We start from the raw sequence: 18,696 nt of genomic DNA, 5'->3' as shown, positions 1-18,696 counted from the left end.
CCAACCCAGGTTTGTGGGCGTTTCCTCGGGCACTCTTCCACCACCAGAACCCAACCCAGGTTTGTGGGCGTTTCCCCGGCACACTTCCACCACCAGAACCCACCCCAAGTTTGTGTGCGTTTTCTGGGCACACTTCCATCACCAGAACCCAACCCAGGTTTGTGGGCGTTTCCCGGGCACACTTCCACCACCAGAACCCAACCCAAGTTTGTGTGCGTTTCCTGGGCACACTTCCACCACCAGAACCAAACCCAAGTTTGTGTGCGTTTCCCAGGCACTCTTCCACCACCAGGACCCAACCCAAGGTTGTGTGCGTTTCCCGGGCACACTTCCACCACCAGAACCCAACCTACGGTTGTGTGCGTTTCCCAGGCACACTTCCACCACCAGAACCCAACGCAGGTTTTTGTGCCTTTCCCGGGCACACTTCCACCACGAGAACCCAACCCAAGTTTGTGTACGTTTCCTGGGCACACTTCCACCACTAGAATACAACCCAGGTTTGTGTGCGTTTCCCAGGCACTCTTCCACCACCAGGACCCAACCCAAGGTTGTGTGCGTTTCCCAGGCACACTTCCACCACCAGAACCCAACCCAGGTTTGTGTGTTTCCCAGGCACACTTCCACCACCAGAACCCAACGCAGGTTTCTGTGACATTCCCGGGCACACTTCCACCACCAGAACCCATCCAAAGTTTGTGTGCGTTTCCCGGGCACACTTCCACCACCAGAACCCAACCCAAGTTTGTGTACGTTTCCTGGGCACACTTCCACCAACAGAACCCAACCCAGGTTTGTGGGCGTTTCCCGGGCACTCTTCCACCACCAAAACCCAACCCAAGTTTGTGTGCGTTTCCCGGGCACACTTCCACCACCAGAACCCAACCCAGGTTTGTGTGCGTTTCCCGGGCACACTTCCACCACCAGAACCCAACCCAAGTTTGTGTGCGTTTCCCAGGCACACTTCCACCATCAGAACCCATTCAAAGTTTGTGTGCGTTTCCCAGGCACACTTCCACCATCAGAACCCATTCAAAGTTTGTGTGCGTTTCCCGGGCACACTTCCACCACCAGAACCCAACCCAAGTTTGTGTGCGTTTCCCGGGCACACTTCCACCACCAGAACCCAACCCAAGTTTGTGTGCGTTTCCCAGGCACACTTCCACCATCAGAACCCATTCAAAGTTTGTGTGCGTTTCCCGGGCACACTTCCACCACCAGAACCCGTCCAAAGTTTGTGTGCGTTTCCCAGGCACACTTCCACCACCAGAACCCATCCAAAGTTTGTGTGCGTTTCCCGGGCACACTTCCAGCATCAGAACCCGTCCAAAGTTTGTGTGCGGATCTGTTGTTGAGGATTTTATTGTCCTCGCTAAGTGGAGGAAGGTCTGGGCTTACCCTCCATTCACTGCCTCGTTCTGGGTGCCGTCGGGTTTTCTCCCTGCCATTTCCAAGACTCCAGCATGGGTTTTCAGTGAGTCATAGGTTCTCAGTGAGTCACAGGTTCTCAGTGAGTCACAGGTTCTCAGTGTCACAGGTTCTCAGTGAGTCACAGGTTCTCAGTGAGTAACAGGTTCTCAGTGAGTCACAGGTTCTCAGTGAGTCACAGGTTCTCAGTGAGTAACAGGTTCTCAGTGAGTCACAGGTTCTCAGTGAGCAACAGGTTCTCAGTAACAGGTTCTCAGTGAGTCACAGGTTCTCAGTGAGTAAGCCACCACTGGTTCAGTGAGGGGATGAGTCACCCTAAATACCCAATTTTCCAATGACCAGTTGCTCTGCTCGTTGAGTATGGCGTTCATCTTGACTGCGCCTTCACACTGCCCCTGTGGGTATACTCTCACCAGATAAAGTATTTTCGAGCAAGATGGTGCCGTTTGACCCATGTCTCACTTCGGTACATAGGAAGCTAATTGCAGGTTCGGTGCTGGGGTTTTCTTCATCCTCCCGTCGTGTTCAGATGCAGGGGTCGAGCCCTTTGAGGTCCAGTGGGCAGGACTTGAGTGCATAGTTGTGCTGTGGCACTCACTTTCACACTCTTTACATTTCACTGCTATCTTGCAGCCTTGTGCAAGGTGAGAAGATGATGCACAGCACCTGAAGCATATCCCATTATGTTTGAGATAGGACTTGCGCTTTTCCATGGTTTTTGTTCTGAATCCTCTGCATTTTCTGAGCGGATGTTTGTTGTGGATGGGGCAGTTTTTACCAGGGCCATATTATATATTGTCTCTTTGCAATGACGTCTTTGTTCGGGGCAGCAGCAGCGGAGACATCTGTTTTGTGCACAGATGTGGGTTCTTGTGCTTACGTTTCTCATGGCAGATGTCTCACCTGTCACAGGGCTACTGCCACTGCTGGAGAGGGCGAAGCTCAGGTCATTTCTGGTTCTGGTCTTATTTGAACTTTGAGCCTTCAGAAATCTATTTTTCCCAGAAACAGGAGCTGTCCTCCACTATAGGATGGATGCCACGGGCTGTATCCAAGTAAGCAAGACCGGGTAGGTGCCCATTTCATTTCGCAGACTGTACATCCATCAGGAGATCTCCAAGTCTTCCTAGCCGGAGATAGATAGTCTCTGCTGAAGATTCTGGGGAAGCTGTCAACCTCTTAAAGAGTGAGCTTTCAATGACTTATTGTGAGCTTTCAATGCTTTCAATGACTTATTGTGAGGCATAGCACTCGCTTAGTCTGTCCCAGGCCTCTTTTAGTGCTACAATTGGTCATTGACATCCACTGAGCGGATCCTTTTACCTGTTCCGAAGACTCCTTACCCATCCATTTTGTTAACATATCCAGCTCATCCCGAGCGGCAAAGCCCAGGCCCTCTATAGTGCCGGTGAATGATGACTGCCATGCCCTAAAGCTCTTGGGCCAGTCGTCAAACTATGTGAGTCCTGTGTTCACTAGCTCACATCGTGCTAGGTAGTTAGGAATGTCTATCATGATAGGAGCTTGGGTCGGGTTTGTTCAGGCTGTGTTGTATTGAGGGGCACAAGGCTGAGCTCGGGGGTTCCAAAACAGGTGTTGTGCTCTGGTACCTGACCAATGCTCTCTTTTCTCTCTCTGTATGGATTTAGCAGTGGGGCACCTGTCTGCTTAGGGAGTGATGAGTAGAGCTTGGAAGATGCTGCATGTTTGTCTGTCAGTTTTAAGTTGTGCTGCCCATCAGTGTGAGTAAATACTGCAAGTTGCTATCTCCTGGAGTCGCACACCCGACTCGGATGTCAGTAGGCTAGGGTGGCAAGGGTCACCTCATGTTGTCATACGCTGATTCTAGGCCCAGCTAGGATGGATGGCTAGTATGCTGGTTAGCTTGCTCCGGGACATATTCACTCGTGCGTTCAACATCCTGTTGAGTGAGCAGATCATTAATTTTATTGCTGAGCACCTCACCTTCCAGTACCTCAGCCTGAGCCACACCAGAGCCACCATGTGGTAAACTACAGAAAAGAGGGGATATTCTTGGTTTAAAATGGCAGGGGATAGAAAAGGTCCCATTATATGGTATGTGCCATGTGGCAAACTCTAGAAAGGAAGGGACATTCCATCGCTTGTAGAAAATGCCAAACAATAGAAAAGAAGGGACATTCAAAAAATCTCATGTGCATGCTGGACTACCCTCGTGTTCTTAGGAGGAACCAAGTAATGCTCTAGAAAAGTTCAGAAAGGGGCGCCAATTTGATTTATTTAGGTGCATGAAAAGGTAAATGTATTATATTTGCCAGATGTAGGGCACCCCTTTATATAACCTTTTCTAGAGCATTACTTGGTTCCTCCTAAGAACACAAGAGTAGCTCAGCATGCACAGGAGATTTTTTGAATGTCCCTTCCTTTCGAGAGTTTGGCACATACCCTTATATAAGGGGACTTTTCTATGCCCCTGGCATTTTCCCCAACAATATTTCTAAAATTACCCCGAACTTGGGAAAAAAACGACCCAAGTGAAAGCAAAGAAATCGCTTATTTTGGGAAGAAAAATGTTAAAAGGTATCCCGAAAGGTGATCCGATCACAATTATCTTCACATTTGTAGTCGAGGACATGTGCAAGCATCATGTCAGTGAAATGTGTACACAAGAGCCATGTTTGACGTTCCCGGAGCCGAAAACGTGATTTTCCTTTGTTCCGCTTGGCATGTCGAAAATCACAACATTTTGGCGCTGGTGCGTTAGCGTCCTGGAGTAGAACGACCAGACATCCAATTTCTAGTGCACCACGCTATGCTTTATCATAAAAAACGTCGACAAATCAGACTTTTTTTTTGTAAATAAACTCCCTCAGCTGGGTGTCTGAATGTCAATGCCAACGCTCCAAGATCCAACGTCCGACTGTCGCACCACTGGGTAGCTTTTCAACACTAGGTAGACGTTTTGACAGGGTCCATGTGGATCTTGTTGCTTCCCATACCACTATCAAACGGCCATGGCTATTTGCTAACTTGTGTTGACCACTTCTTCTGTTGGCTGGAGGTTACAACTATAGCTGATATCACTGCACCTACAATTGTCAGGCATTTTGTCCACACCTGGATCGAACATTTTGGTGTTACCTCAATCATCACGATGGATCATGGCAACCGGTTTGAATCGGCTCTATTTCGTGAGCCGACTCGACTCCTGGGCACCGACCGTGTGCGAACCACCGCTTATACCATCCAGCGGCGAATGGCATGGTGGAGCATTTCCATCACCACTCAAGTCTTCCCTGAAAGTGCATGACAACTCCACACACTGGACGGATGTCACACCCATGGTCATGCTTGGTACGCAAGCTCCTTTAAAGATGACCTTGGTTGCGCCACTGCAGAACAAGCGAACAGTGCACCGCTTCGTATCCCAGGAGACCTCTCTGCATACAACACCTTGCCCGAAACCAGCAACTATGCCAACAAACTTTGTGCGACCACACAGGACCTCCGGGTGACACCAACACATACGCCTTCGTCATGCCCGGTCTTTATTCCCCAGGACTCGTCCACGTGCACCCACGTGTTCGTACGGCGTGACACTGGACGGAAACCCCTGCAGCAACCATACGACAGACCTCACAAAGAAGCTCCGAGAAGACCTCCATACTCAACATTAACGGTGGACGAGACGGTCCCCATTGATCGCTTGGAGCCAGCTTTTGACGCATCACCAAAGATGACCCTGCCCCTGACCGGCGAGTCGACACCTACCACAACACTACCCTTACCATGGTATACGACTCGCTCTAGGCATCATGTACACTTGCCAGCACGATATGCACGAGTACATTTTGCTGTTGCCCATTTGTCTTTGCTGTGACTTATATTTCTTTATTTGAGTAGAAAGTCAACAGCACTTGTTCTACAACATTATGTATTTTGTTTGTACCTTCCATTTGATGAATGCACTGGGAGGGGAAGCAGTGTAGCGGTATCATTTTGCCTTTGGTGCAATAACATCATAATTTGTAGCCTTTGTGTAACCAGAGGATTTTTCCGGGCAGGGGGATTGAAGGTTTTTGCCGTTTAATAAAGACTTAACTCAGAATCCTAACATCTTGCATGTCTTTTCTTCCCCATAAAACATTGCAATTCAGTTGGAGTCAAAGCCTTGGAGCTGCAGTCAGGCCCCAGTGGGATGTCAAAGGACTACCCCAGTCCCCAGGACCTTCCTAGCTTCACCACAATATACAATTTCCCCTCTGTCCACAAAAACAATATAAAAATTCAGCGAATCAGTGCCCTCAGTTTTCGTTGTGGCAAAAGCGTCCAGCGTTACATTAAAACGACCCGGATCCATGGCAATATGTTGCGTGCATGCATGTGTACATGATTGGGGTGCTTGGGATCATCCATGATTTTTCACAAGAAGTTCTACAATCGGCGTTTACCGTATTACCTGCCCTGGGGTTGCTCCTTTCTTTTCAAAGTGAAAGGAATAAAATCTCATGACAACTTTGGGTCAAATAACCATTTAGTCATTAATAATATACAAATGCAGGTACACACCCCACCTGCATAAGTTAGATGCACACAGCCCAGCTCAGGTGCACTGGTGCACCCCACCTACAATGAGAGTTAGGTACACACAGCCCAGCTCAGGTGCACCGCACCTGCAATGAGAGTTCGGTGGACACAGCCCAGCTCAGAATTCCAAACATTTTTCCATTAAATGGTGAAATGGTCAACATCAGAACCTTTACATCAGTTTCTCGATCTCACACTTTCCTTCCAAAGGTTTATTTCATTTCTAAAATACACAACGCAAGGATGTCGTCTGGAGCGTTCAGAAAGTAAAGAAATGTAAAGGGTTAAAATAAGAATAATTATTACAATAATAGAAGAAAAAAAAAGAAAAAAAAACACAACCTGTTGGGACATCAATAAGGAAGATCAAGTGTCGATGGCTCGGGGAGAGAAAACGAAATAACAATATTTAGTTCTTTTTGCTGCTCCCAAATCCACCGAAGCCCATGACCGCGGCCATGTCTCCGTCATGCCAAGCTTCCACATCACCCGGTGCTCTCCGCTTGCGCTCGCGACGACGTTCCCTGCGGTAAGCTTTCTGCTTCTCCTCCTACACGCATCAAGCAAAGCAATTTCACCTCGTCCACAGTTACCTCTTTACACAAAACACAAACTCGTTCACACATCAACAAATCAAAACTCATTCACACTTCTTTGCACCCCTTCTACATCAATTCCTATTTACACATCAGCATAGAGATCATCAGCAAGAAAATATCCACGCACTTAACTTGTCGCACATACTCCACAAACCTCCACTCTCAGAACCAAAAAGTCAGGGATCATTTGGACTGCACCTCCGCAAATGTGATATAAAGAACCACATGCTACGTGGGTAAAACCGGGCAAAGACCGGATTATCACGTCCATCAACACTTGCTCGCTTTACAAACCAACAGAAGATCTCCTCAGGCGGGTCACTCAACAATTCAATCTCCCCGACATCAATTCTGGCACATTCCAGTCTCCGGTACCTTTCTCCATTCCAGAATCAATCACGCACAGTCAAAAACGCAAAAAGCGAGGCCTCATCTACAGTTGGCTCCCCACGGGATCATGGAGACATTTTCATTCACTTACATCCTTGGTTCATATTGATACCTTAGTTCATTTTACACAATGAAAGTACCAATCCTGGGTTCAAGTGGGTACCTTGGATCATTTTGTATAAAGCACCGATCATCGGTTCAAATGGCTATTGTACACCGCACCTTTCCTATGCCATCTCCAGGCGCTGCATAACGTCATTGCCGGGCACCGAAGGGGGCTCAGCAATGACGCACGCTGAAAGGGAGTACTCAGTTTTCACTCTGGTTGTTACTTGCCGGAAAAGATTCCGGCAAGTACGTTGATCGGTTGGTTTCTGTCTGTCTGTTTGTCTGCAGCACTACGTCTACACCGTTGCACGTAGAATCGCCAAACTTTGCACACCTATTTGTCTTGCCCTGGAATAGACTGTGCCCAATTTTTAACTCTGTCGGCCAAAGGCCTCTGTTATGACGTCATAATTTGATAATTCGACAAGTACAAAACTTCATCCAATCAAGATGCAATTTCTTGAGCGCCATGTCGGCATAAACTGGTGGAGGAAACAAAAATAATTACGACGTCAGTCACGTGGTTCGGCCGCCATCTTGGAAAAACCGAAAAACTTTGCACCTCTACATCTCCGAAAGTGCTGAATAGAAAAAATTGAGACATAGCTCATTGTAAAGAACTCTCCAATGGGGAATAAAATATGTTAATGATGATGTCATAGGTGCCTCCATTATGACGTCATAATTCGACAAGAACAAAACTTCACCCGATGAAGATGAAATTTCTTGAGCATAATCTAGGAATAAATTAGTTTAGATAATGATGACAAAATAGATGATAGTAAACAAATAATGATGACGTCATAGGTCACATGGTTCGGCCGCCATATTTGTCCAAAATGGCCGATAAAAAAGTACATTCCGGCAAGTCCTCTGTCTGACCGATTTCTAGTCTGTCTGTCTGTGCGCAGCACTACGTCTACACCGTTGCACGTAGAATCGCCAAACTTTACACACATATTTGTCTTGCCCTGGAATAGACTGTGCCCAATATTTAACTCTCTCGGCCCAAGGCCTCCATTATTACGTCATAATTAGATAATTCGACAAGTACAAAACTTCATACAATCAAGATGCAACTACTTGAGCGCCATAACGGCATAAACTGGTGGAGAAAAAAATAATAATGACGACGTCATTGGTCACGTGGTTTGGCCGACATCTTGGAAAAACCGAAAAACTTTGCACCTCTATATCTCCGAAAGTGCTGAACAGAAAAAATTGAGACATGGCTCATTGTAAAGAACTCTCCATGGGGAATAAAATATGTTATTAAAATATGAATAAAAGAGGAATGATGTCATAGGTGCCTCCATTATGACGTCATAATTCGACAAGTACAAAACTTCTTCTGATCAAGATGATTTTTTTTTTTTTTTTTGTATACTCAATAAGGGCAAGGGGAATAATAAGAGAAGGGGAAGCACACAAACACTTGAGGGCACACAACATTTAAGAGCAGGGAGATGTGTGTGAGGGAGAGGGCTTGGGGGGAGGGGTGTGGCAGAAGTATCAAACACAAGGACACCAAGGACTTCCAGGACAGAAGTTGGTATTTCAAAAAAGTGGAATTGGGGTGAAATTAGCGGGGATAGAAAAGATCAATGTTTTGGATGGGGGAAGATAAGAGATGGTGGTGAACAGCTGTTTTAAAGACCTGGAGGGTGGAGTGGGATTGAAGAAAGTGAGGGAGTTTGATCCAGAGGTGGGAGAAAAGAGGAATGAAGGAGTGAAGGTGAGCAGAGAGTCTTGATTTTGGCAGTTTAACCATAAGAGGGTTGCAGGCAGATCTTGAGCGACCTGTAGGAATATTTGCTGGACAGAGCCCAGAGAGAGCTGGGGGGCAAGGCCAGAGAGGAGTCGGTAGAAGACGGAAAGACCACCAACCTGCCTGCAGTGAGTGAGTGAGAGGCCCTTGGAGTTAGCTTCATCGTGGGAGATTCCAATGATTCTGAATGCTTTGGTTTCAACAGCATGAAGACGAGCTAGGTGTGAGGCAGGTGCACCAGCCCAGAGGGGAGAGCAGTATTCCATTGAGCTGCGGATGAAAGCCTTGTATGTGGTGAGGAGCTCAGGTGTGCCAAGGAAGGACTTCGCACGACGGAGGATGCCCAGTCGGCGACTGGCTTTGGAGGCCAGATTTGAAATGTGGTTTTCCCAGGAAAGATCATGGCAGATAGTGAGACCCAAAAGCTTGAGTGACAGAACTTCTTGGAGAGGATTATTCAGAAAGTGGATGGGAGGGTTGTCCAGTCGATCTTTTCGGAGAGACATCGTAAGAGTGTGAGATTTGTCAGGATTGAAAGACATGTTCCACTTGTATGCCCAGTCTGTGATTTTGTCCAGGTCTGCAGAGAGTGAGGAGGCTGCAGACTGCCGATCTGAGGGATGAAGAATGGAGCGACAGAGAGTAGAGTCATCAGCAAAGAGATAGAGAGGATTTTCAAGAGTCAGAGAGATCATTGATGAAGAACAGAAAAAGCACAGGGCCCAGAACACTGCCTTGGGGAACTCCAGCCTGAACAGGAAAAGGAGATGAGAGAAACCCATTCAGGGCCACACGTTGACTACGACGAGAGAGGAAGTCCGCCAGCCATGCGTGGAGATTTCCATGGATACCAAAAGAGGAGTGTTTGGTGAGCAGAGCGGGGTGCCAGACCGTATCGAAGGCACGTGATATGTCAAGGGAGACAGCTCTAATTTCCTGTTTGGCATTGAGGACCTCCATCCATTGTTGAGAAAGCAGAAGCAGCATGTCCAGAGTAGAGTGACCAGGTCTGAAACCAAATTGATGATCAGAGATCAAGCCATTGGAGAAGAGGAAAGATTTCATATCTGAAGCAATGATGGATTCCATGACTTTGCTGATAATTGGGAGAAGGCCGATTGGTCTGTAGTTGCTGGGATCTGTTTTTGCACCTTTTTTGTGCAAAGCGGTGATGTTGGCAGATTTCCAAGCAGATGGCAGATTTCCAAGCAGATGGAAGATGACCTTGAGCAAAAGAGAGGGTGAAGAGAACAGAGAGAGGGAGTGAAAGAGCGGAAGAACAGGATTTTAGGACCCGTGGGCTGATGCCGTCAGGTCCAGTTGCAGAATCAGAGTCGAGGGTTGACAGAAACTTTTCCACCTTGTCAGGAGGAAAGGACACGGAGTCCAGGAGCAGCAGGGTACGACTGGGTATGGTGGGTACAGAGAGGGATGGGTTTGGGACACAAGATTTAGAGGCAAACACAGAGTTGAGGCATTCAGCTTTTTCACGTGCGGAATCAGCCGTATGGCCGTTTGAGGTGATAGTCAGGTTCACTATGTTTTTACGTTCAAAATCATGGTAGATTAGCAAACCTATACATTTTTGGAAACGTTATTACATGGAAAATCTGAAAATCAATGTTTACATTTGCCAATTCCGACCAATTTGATTCGACCAATTCGACCAATCGACCAATTCCATTCGACCAATTCGACCATTCGACCAATCGCTTCGATCGATTCATCGAATTCGATTCGATCGACCATTCGACCAATTCGATTTGCCAATCAATTTGACCGACCTTTGCTTGTGTGGAACGGACTGTGAAAACGATGCGGACTATATTGTCGGATACGACACACAGGACAGTGATGACGAACTCTAAATGGCATATTCTGTAATCGTGTATGTTTGATGCCATTGACTGCCTGTGTATATTTTGTCATTGACTGCCTGTGTGGATGTGAAGTTATACTGACTGCATGTGTATATATGATTTTGCTGACTGCCTGTGTATGTTTGGTGATATGAATTATTGTGACACATTTTGATGTTATTAACTGCCTGTACAAAATGATAACATGTATTTGATTATGCAACTTATCACGAATATAAAGACAGTATTTTGCAATTCAAAACCTTTGATTCGTGTCTTACCATTCCCCATAGCACTAATTTGATACTTTCATTGGATTCCTTGTCCCTGAAAGTATAGGTTTAGTATATTTTTAAAAGTTTTTAGGGTAATTAGAGGCAGAAATAGAACAAAATATGTATTTTACAGTGGCCATTTTGAAAATCCAAAATGGCCGCCATACAGGTATCTCTCCAAATGTAAACATTGATTTTTAGTTTCCTTATGCTATAAACCTTTCCAAAAATGTATAGGTTTGCTAATCTACCATGATTTTGAACGAAATATAATTTATTGACAAAGTGAACCTGACTATGAGGGAGGGAATGGAGGGGGAACAAACACCAGAAACGGATTTGACCAGACGCCACCAGGATTTGGAAGAGGGAGACAGATAAGAGAGTTCTGTCCTGAGAACGGAGAGATATTTTTTTCCTGGCTCTCCTGAGGGTGGACACACACTTGTTTCGGGCTTTGTGAAAGGAAATGAGATTTCCTTCCGTTGGATTTGCTTTCCAGGAGACGAATTATTCTTGAGCATAATCTAGGAATAAATTAGTTTAGAAAACAAATAATGATGTCATCAGTCACGTGATTTGGCCGGGTGTCCAGCTCCAGGAAGAGTCCTGGTTGTTCCAAACTTCTTCCATTTAAGAATTATGGAGGCCACTGTGCTCTTGGGAACCTTCAATGCAGCAGAAATTTTTTTGTAGGCTTCCCCAGATCTGTGCCGCGACACAATCCTGTCTCTGAGCTCTGCAGGCAGTTCCTGTCAGCTGTGAGACCTTATATAGACAGGTGTGTGCCTTTCCAAATCATGTCCAATCAATTGAATTTACCACAGGTGGACTCCAATCAAGGTGTGGAAACATCTCAAAGATGATCAAGATAAATGGGAGGCACCTGAGCTAAATTTCAAGTGTCATATCAAAGGGTCTGAATACTTATGTCAATGTGATATTTCAGTTTTTTCTTTTTCATAAATTTGCAAAACTTTCTAAAATCCTGTTTTCTCTTTGTCATTATGGGGTATTGAGTGTAGATTGATGAGGGAAAAAATGAATTTAAACGATTTCAGCATAAGGCTGCAACAAAACAAAATGCGAAAAAAGTTAAGGGGTCTGAATACTTTCTGAATGCACTGTATATCAGTGGGCGAGTGGAGTGAGCCCAAGCTCAAGGTGAGGAGAAGCAAGCAGTATAATGAATGAGGGGAGGAATTGGGGGACGGGCAAACAGCACCTCTTCCTGCAGTTCCCTCATCCGCTCCTGGAAGTCGTATTCGTGCTTGCGTTGCTGCAAGCGTTGCCGGTTTGATTCCATCCGACGGCGCACTTGCTCCACACTGGAGCGTTCCACACGCATCGACATACCCAGATTACGTTGGTCTGCAACAAACGGTCAACATGCTTTGAGTTGATGCCAAAAATAATCGGAAAAAGGCCATGTTGTCCCTCAGTTGTTTGCACTGTGGACAAGCCTTGCCGAAAACAAAAGGTCACACCAATTTGGGTTTTTGTTCAGAACAAGACGCTCACACCAATATGGAGTTTTAGACAGTGCAATTATCCCCACAAACACGAACAGACAACATGGAAACTCAGATGGCTCGTCATGATGAGCCACAAATGTTCATTTCATCCAAAAAACATGCAAGACACCACCTCCTATAAAGATTTTACTTCCTTCAGCTATTTGGGCATTAGACTGCAAACAAAACAATTCAATCAAGATGAAACAATAAAACAAATCAAGATGACAAACAAGACAGTGATGTAAATACGTTTTTTTCCATTGATGTGATCCAGGAAATTGATGGAATCTTTAACCACGCAGTCGCACACGTTGCAATGATACCCTCCGGTTTCTGACTGCGGAGTGGTCTTGGTGATGACCACAGATTTCCCCAGCTTGGATTCTAGATCCACCTTGTAATCCCTGTGCCTGAGGAAGTCACGCTTGACTGGTGGGGATGGTTTGGCTGGTGGAGGAGATGGTAAAAGAGCATTAATGCACAGAATCACACACACGCACATATTTCTACAAAAGACACAAAGTACTAAAGTGTGTTGGAAAACATAACGTTACCTGCATCCCTTGTTTGTCTCCGTCTACCTTCTCCCACTGCCCAGCTAATGGTGCTTCCCCTTTCTCCTGCTGTTCCCTTTTTTATGTTGTGTCCTGATCTGTTCTGTGTCCTAGCTCTTCCATGAGCCTAAACCTTGAATATATATACCGTGGGACCCTGCTATTCGCGGGGTATACGTTCCTGGAAAATGCCGCGAATTGTGAAATGGTGAATAGTGGGGCATTGTTTCAATGGAAAAGGGGGGCATAGGTTCCCGAGTCGCGAAAATCCACGAATAGAGAGGACCAAACCGCAAATGGTGAGGCAAAATCCCGGGAATGTCGACGGTAAACCACGGAGGTCGATGAAAGTCCCGCAAATGGCGAGGTAAATCCCGCGAATGTCGGCGATAATCCCAGAAATGGCGACGCAAATCCCACGAATGTCTATGAAAAGCCGCGAATGCATGCCGTGCCAGTTTCAATGGGGACAAGCGTTATGCCTAGGTCCCCCGTCGGGGAAGTGATGTGAGTTGACAAAGTGGAAGACGCAGAAAACATGTTATGATATGATATTTTGCTTACAAGGTTCAGACATGCATGGAGGCGGCCATCTTGGATTTTGACGTGGCGACCCAATTGTCAATAGCGTTCTTCCTTATGCCGAGATACACCCACACACCAGATTAGAAGTTGGTACTTCGCTTATTTTTCAAGATATTCCGCTCACAAGGTTCAGACATACATGGCATCAGACATACATGGCGGCGGCCATCTTGGATTTTGACGTGGGTTGCACCCACACACCAAATTCGAATGCGGTCCTTCGCTTACGCATGCACGCACGTACGCACGCACGCCCGCACAAACCATAGTCCCCCTTTCGCTCCGCGGTGCGACGGGGGACAAAAAGGGAGACAGTTAATCGCACTAATAGATACTGTGGAGTATTTTCATTCTGTACAGTAACTCGTGGGGATGACGCGTTACGCAGCTGGTGGAACATCCCACAAAGCTCTCGATTCGCGTCTGAGAAAGCCATGAAAACGCAAAGCACACAGCAGCGAATGTAGAAGCAGGTCATGCTCGCGGTTCGTAGATGTTTTTTACTCCCGCTAGGGAGTTGTGTGTGTGTGTGTGTGTGTGGTGTGTGGTGTGTGGTGTGTGGTGTGTGGTGTGTGGTGTGTGTGCAAGATATCTGGAAAAGTTCTGAATGGATTTGGATGAAAGTTGGTGGGATGATTGCCCTTGGGATAAGGAAGAATTGATTAGTTTTTGGTGAAGCTTAGGATATTATTCCAGAACCAGGAATTTTTTACCATTGGAAGATAGAGCACCAACTTGACCCATGGCGGGAGTATGCATTCGACTGAGTGGCGTTCTCGTTTTGCATATGTCCACCTGCTTTATGCATGGCTGATGACAGAAGGCTTTTATAAATGTGTCAAGCCTGCAGTGAATTTTTTGTTGCGACCCTGAAAAACCGCGAATTCGTGGAACACGGCCGGGAATAGAGGGGGGGGGGGGGGACCATAAAAAGAAAAAGAAAAAAAAAAGGATTTCGCGGAACATGGTCGTGAATAGAACAAAAAACGTGATTATGCAGGACACTTTTCCACGAATAGAGAAACAAGTCGCATTTTATCAACCGTGAATACACGGAAGCCGTGAATAGCGCAACCGCGAATAGCGGGGTCGACTGTATACATTTATGTGTATAAAAGGTATTGTTTTGGGCCCAGTATTGTTCCTTATCTATATAATGACCTTTTCCATACTCTGGAAACCCTCTTTTTTTCGAAGACTCAGCATTGTGTCAAACAGCACCCAGGCCTTCTGCTAAGCAGACAGCAGCTTCGTCTCTCTCCGCTGATCATCGGGAAATGACCAGACCATGGTCTGACAGATGGAACCTGTCTATTTTCATGGTCAACCAATGGAAGAGGTCCAACCTCAAACTTCTTGGATCATGACCTTTTATGGGCCGACTACTTTGTAAAGCTGTCCTCCAAATCCAGTCCTCAGACGGATTCCTCCATCGATCAGTCTTTTCATGGAAAATCAAAGCGTCTCACTCGAGAAAGCCTTTGTCTATAGTTCAGTGGAGTACTGCTCCTCAGTATGGGCTGCTCCCTCAGCATCATATCTGAAAGCTTTAGATTCCACAGAATCCAGGAGAAACAAAGTTCATGAAATCTCCCTTGATGAGGCTGAAGCTCTAGGTTTGTTGCTCTCACTTCACAGGCGGGTCAGTGGTGTCTCTGTTTTCTACTATCTGTTCTCCAAAATTGCTCCCTGTGCTCCGTCAGCCCTGCGACCCTCCCGATCTATGCCTGGAGCACGTGGTCCATAAATTAAGGGAATCAGTTTTTGCACCTTTTTATGTAATGCAGTGATGTGGGCTAATTTTCAAAGAGGTGGAAGATGACCTCAGGCAAATTACAGAGTGAAAATGGCAGAGAGAGGATGTCCAAGAGCAGCAGTGGCACTTTAGGACATGTGAGCTGATGCCGCCCAGTGCAGTAGCGGAGTCAAAGTCGAGGGTTGAAAGAATCCTCTCAGGTGGAAAAGACAGAGTCCAGGAGCAGTTGAGTGCGAGAGTGAAGGATTGGGTACACAAGATTTGGAAGGAAACACGAAATTGAGGCATTCGCCCTTGTCACGAGCGGAGTCAGCTGTGGTGCCATTTGAAGAGAGGAGGGGATCGAAAGGGTGCATTCTCCGGAGAGACTTAACAGACACCAGATTTTAGAGAAGGAAGGCAAGTTTGAAAGTTAATTCTTGAGGTTTTATTTTTGGCATACCAAGTCGAGGTTTGTATAAGAGCTATAAATAAAGGGAACAGGAGACAAGAGGTGAGAGAGAGGGAAGCACAACATTAAGGAACAGGGACATGATATGGACGGATATCTGTGGAAGAGAGAGGGTTGGGGGTGGGGTTCATGGGATAAGCAAGATGGACACGACAACGACTTTCAGGAAGGAAAATAGGGAATTTTTGTAGGTGGTGGATTTGGGGTGTATCAACGGGGGGGGGGGGGGGGGGAGAGAAAAGATCAAGGTTTTGGATGGGGGAAGATAAGAGATGATGGTGGACAGCCGTTTTGAAAATCTGGATGGAGGAGTGGGATTAAAGAGAGTGTGAGAGTTTGTTCCAGAGGTGGGAGAAAAGAGGAATGAAAGAGTGAAGGTGAACAGAGAGTCTTGATTTTGGTAGTTTCATCAGAAGAGGGTTGCTAGCAGATCTTGTGTGTCCTGCAGGAATATTTGGGGGACAGCACACAGACAGAGCTAGGCCGGAGAGGAGTCAGTAGAAGATAGAAAGACCACCACCCTGCCTGAGGTGAGAGAATGAAAGGCCCTCTTTGATCGCATGAAATACCACCGATTCCCTCCGCCACCGAAGATAGATGGAGGTTATGCTTTCACCTCTGTCTGTCTGTGTGTGAACAAGATATCCCAAAATTGTGGACGAATTTGGACGAACTTTTGTGAGGAGGTTGCATATGTGACAAGAATCGATTCAATTTTCATGAAGATTCGCTTGTGTGTGTATGTCTGTGTGTCTGTGTGTCTTTCTCCCTCTCTGTGCATGTCTCTCGTTTTGGATCAGAGAATTTTAAAGTGATGCTTCACCATTGAGAGATCGGGTGAAAAGCGACATATAACATTATATTTAAAACGTTATGGACGAGTTATGACTAAACTTGGGGGATGAGTTGGTTAGGTGACAAAAACAAGCCAATTGGAGTTTGATTCAGGTCCGAATCCAGATCCGGCCTATTAGTGGATGCAAAACATAAACTGTTCAGCTTGGCAGAGGCATGCTCTCTACTGAGTACCGTTCTAGTTCTAAAAGCTAGCTTGAAATGTGGTTTTCCCAGGAAAGATCATGGCAGACATTGAGACCCAAAAGCTTGAGTGACAGAACTTCTTTGAGAGGATTGTTGAGAAAGTAGATGGGAGGGTTTTCCAGCCAGTCTCTTCGGAGAGATAAAGTGAGACTGAGATTTGTCAGGATTGAAAAAATACGTTCCACTCGTTTGACTAGTTTGCAATTTTATCCAAGTTTGCGAAGAGTGAAGAGGCTGCCGATCTGATGGATGAGAGATTGAACGGCAGAGAGTGGAGTCATCGGTAGAAAGATAGAGAGGAATTTCCAGAGTCGGAGAGATCATTAATGAAGACCAGAAAAAGCACAGGGACCAGAACACTACCTTGGGGAACTCCAGCCTGGCCAGGAAGAGGAGATGAGAGAATTCCAATCGGGGCCACACGTTGACGACAACAGGAGAGGAAGTCGACGAGCCATGTGTAGAGATTTTGATGGATAAGAGGAGAGTTTGGTGAGCATGGCAGGATGCCAGACCATATCAAAGGCACAGGATATGTCAAGGAAGACGGCTCTGATTTCCTGTTTGGCATTGAGGTCCGTGTGTGAGTGCACCGGCGCCCATCCATGTGTTTACCAGGTAGGGCCTCGCAGTGAAATAGATGATGTGCGTGGCGACGAGAGAGAGAGACAGACTGAGAGAGACGCACAGACAGACGCACAGACAGAGAGAGAGAGAGAGAGAGAGAAAGAGAGAGAAAGAGAGAGAGAAAGAGAGAGAGAAAGAAAAAGAGAAAGAAAAAGAGAGAGAGAAAGAGAGAGGAGAAAGAGAAAGAGAGAGAGAGAAAGAGAGAGAGAAAGAGAGAGAAAGAGAGAGAAAGAGAGAGAGAGAGAGACGCACAGACAGAGAGAGAGAGAGAGAGAGAGAGCCGCACAGACAGAGACAGAGGCAGAGACAGAGAGAGAGAGAGACGCAGAGAGAGACAGAGAGAGAGAGACGCACAGAAGAGAGAGAGAGAGAGGAGAGAGAGAGAGAGAGAGAGACAGAGAGATAGAGAGATAGAGAGACGCAGAGAGAGAGAGAGAGACGCAGAGAGAGAGAGAGACGCAGAGAGAGAGAGAGAGACGCAGAGAGAGAGAGAGAGAGACGCAGAGAGTGAGAGAGAGAGACGCAGAGAGAGAGAGAGAGACGCAGAGAGAGAGAGAGAGACGCAGAGAGAGAGAGAGACGCAGAGAGAGAGAGAGACGCAGAGAGAGAGAGAGACGCAGAGAGAGAGAGAGGACGCAGAGAGAGAGAGAGAGAGACGCAGAGAGAGAGAGAGAGACGCAGAGAGAGAGAGAGAGACGCAGAGAGAGAGAGAGACGCAGAGAGAGAGAGAGACGCAGAGAGAGAGAGAGAGACGCAGAGAGAGAGAGAGAGACACAGAGAGAGAGAGAGACGCAGAGCAGAGAGAGAGAGACGCAGAGAGAGAGAGAGAGAGACGCAGAGCGAGACGAGGAGAGAGAGAGAGACGCAGAGAGAGAGAGAGACGCAGAGAGAGAGAGAGACGCAGAGAGAGAGAGAGAGATGAGAGGAGAGAGAGAGAGAGAGAGAGAGAGAAGCAGAGAGAGAGAGAGACGCAGAGAGAGAGAGAGAGACGCAGAGAGAGAGAGAGACGAGAGAGAGAGAGACGAGAGAGAGAGAAGCAGAGAGAGAGAGACGCAGAGAGAGAAGACGCAGAGAGAGAGAGAGAGAGAGAGACGCAGAGAGAGAGAGAGAGAGCAGAGAGAGAGAGACGCAGAGAGAGAGACGCAGAGAGAGAGAGACGCAGAGAGAGAGAG

At 46.7% G+C, this 18,696-nt stretch overlaps 1 protein-coding gene across 1 annotated transcript; it reads right to left on the bottom strand.

Moving 5' to 3' along the window:
• Positions 1 to 6,191: 6,191 nt before the first annotated feature.
• On the bottom strand, positions 6,192 to 13,075 carry ZMAT2 (zinc finger matrin-type 2). The gene is made up of 3 exons (XM_068105968.2): positions 12,760 to 13,075; positions 12,219 to 12,364; positions 6,192 to 6,544 (listed from the first exon to the last, which is right to left on the bottom strand). Exons 1-3 carry the CDS (start codon positions 13,010 to 13,012, stop codon positions 6,404 to 6,406), a joined length of 540 nt encoding a protein of 179 aa, XP_067962069.2. The 5' UTR covers positions 13,013 to 13,075; the 3' UTR covers positions 6,192 to 6,403.
• Positions 13,076 to 18,696: the final 5,621 nt, after the last annotated feature.

The sequence above is a fragment of the Myxine glutinosa genome, chromosome 1 (genome assembly GCF_964187855.1).
Source record: "Myxine glutinosa chromosome 1, kmMyxGlut1.1, whole genome shotgun sequence".
NCBI lineage: Eukaryota > Metazoa > Chordata > Myxini > Myxiniformes > Myxinidae > Myxine > Myxine glutinosa.
The sequence above is the reverse complement of the archived record's forward strand: the minus strand, read 5'-3'. Positions and strand labels throughout refer to the sequence as shown.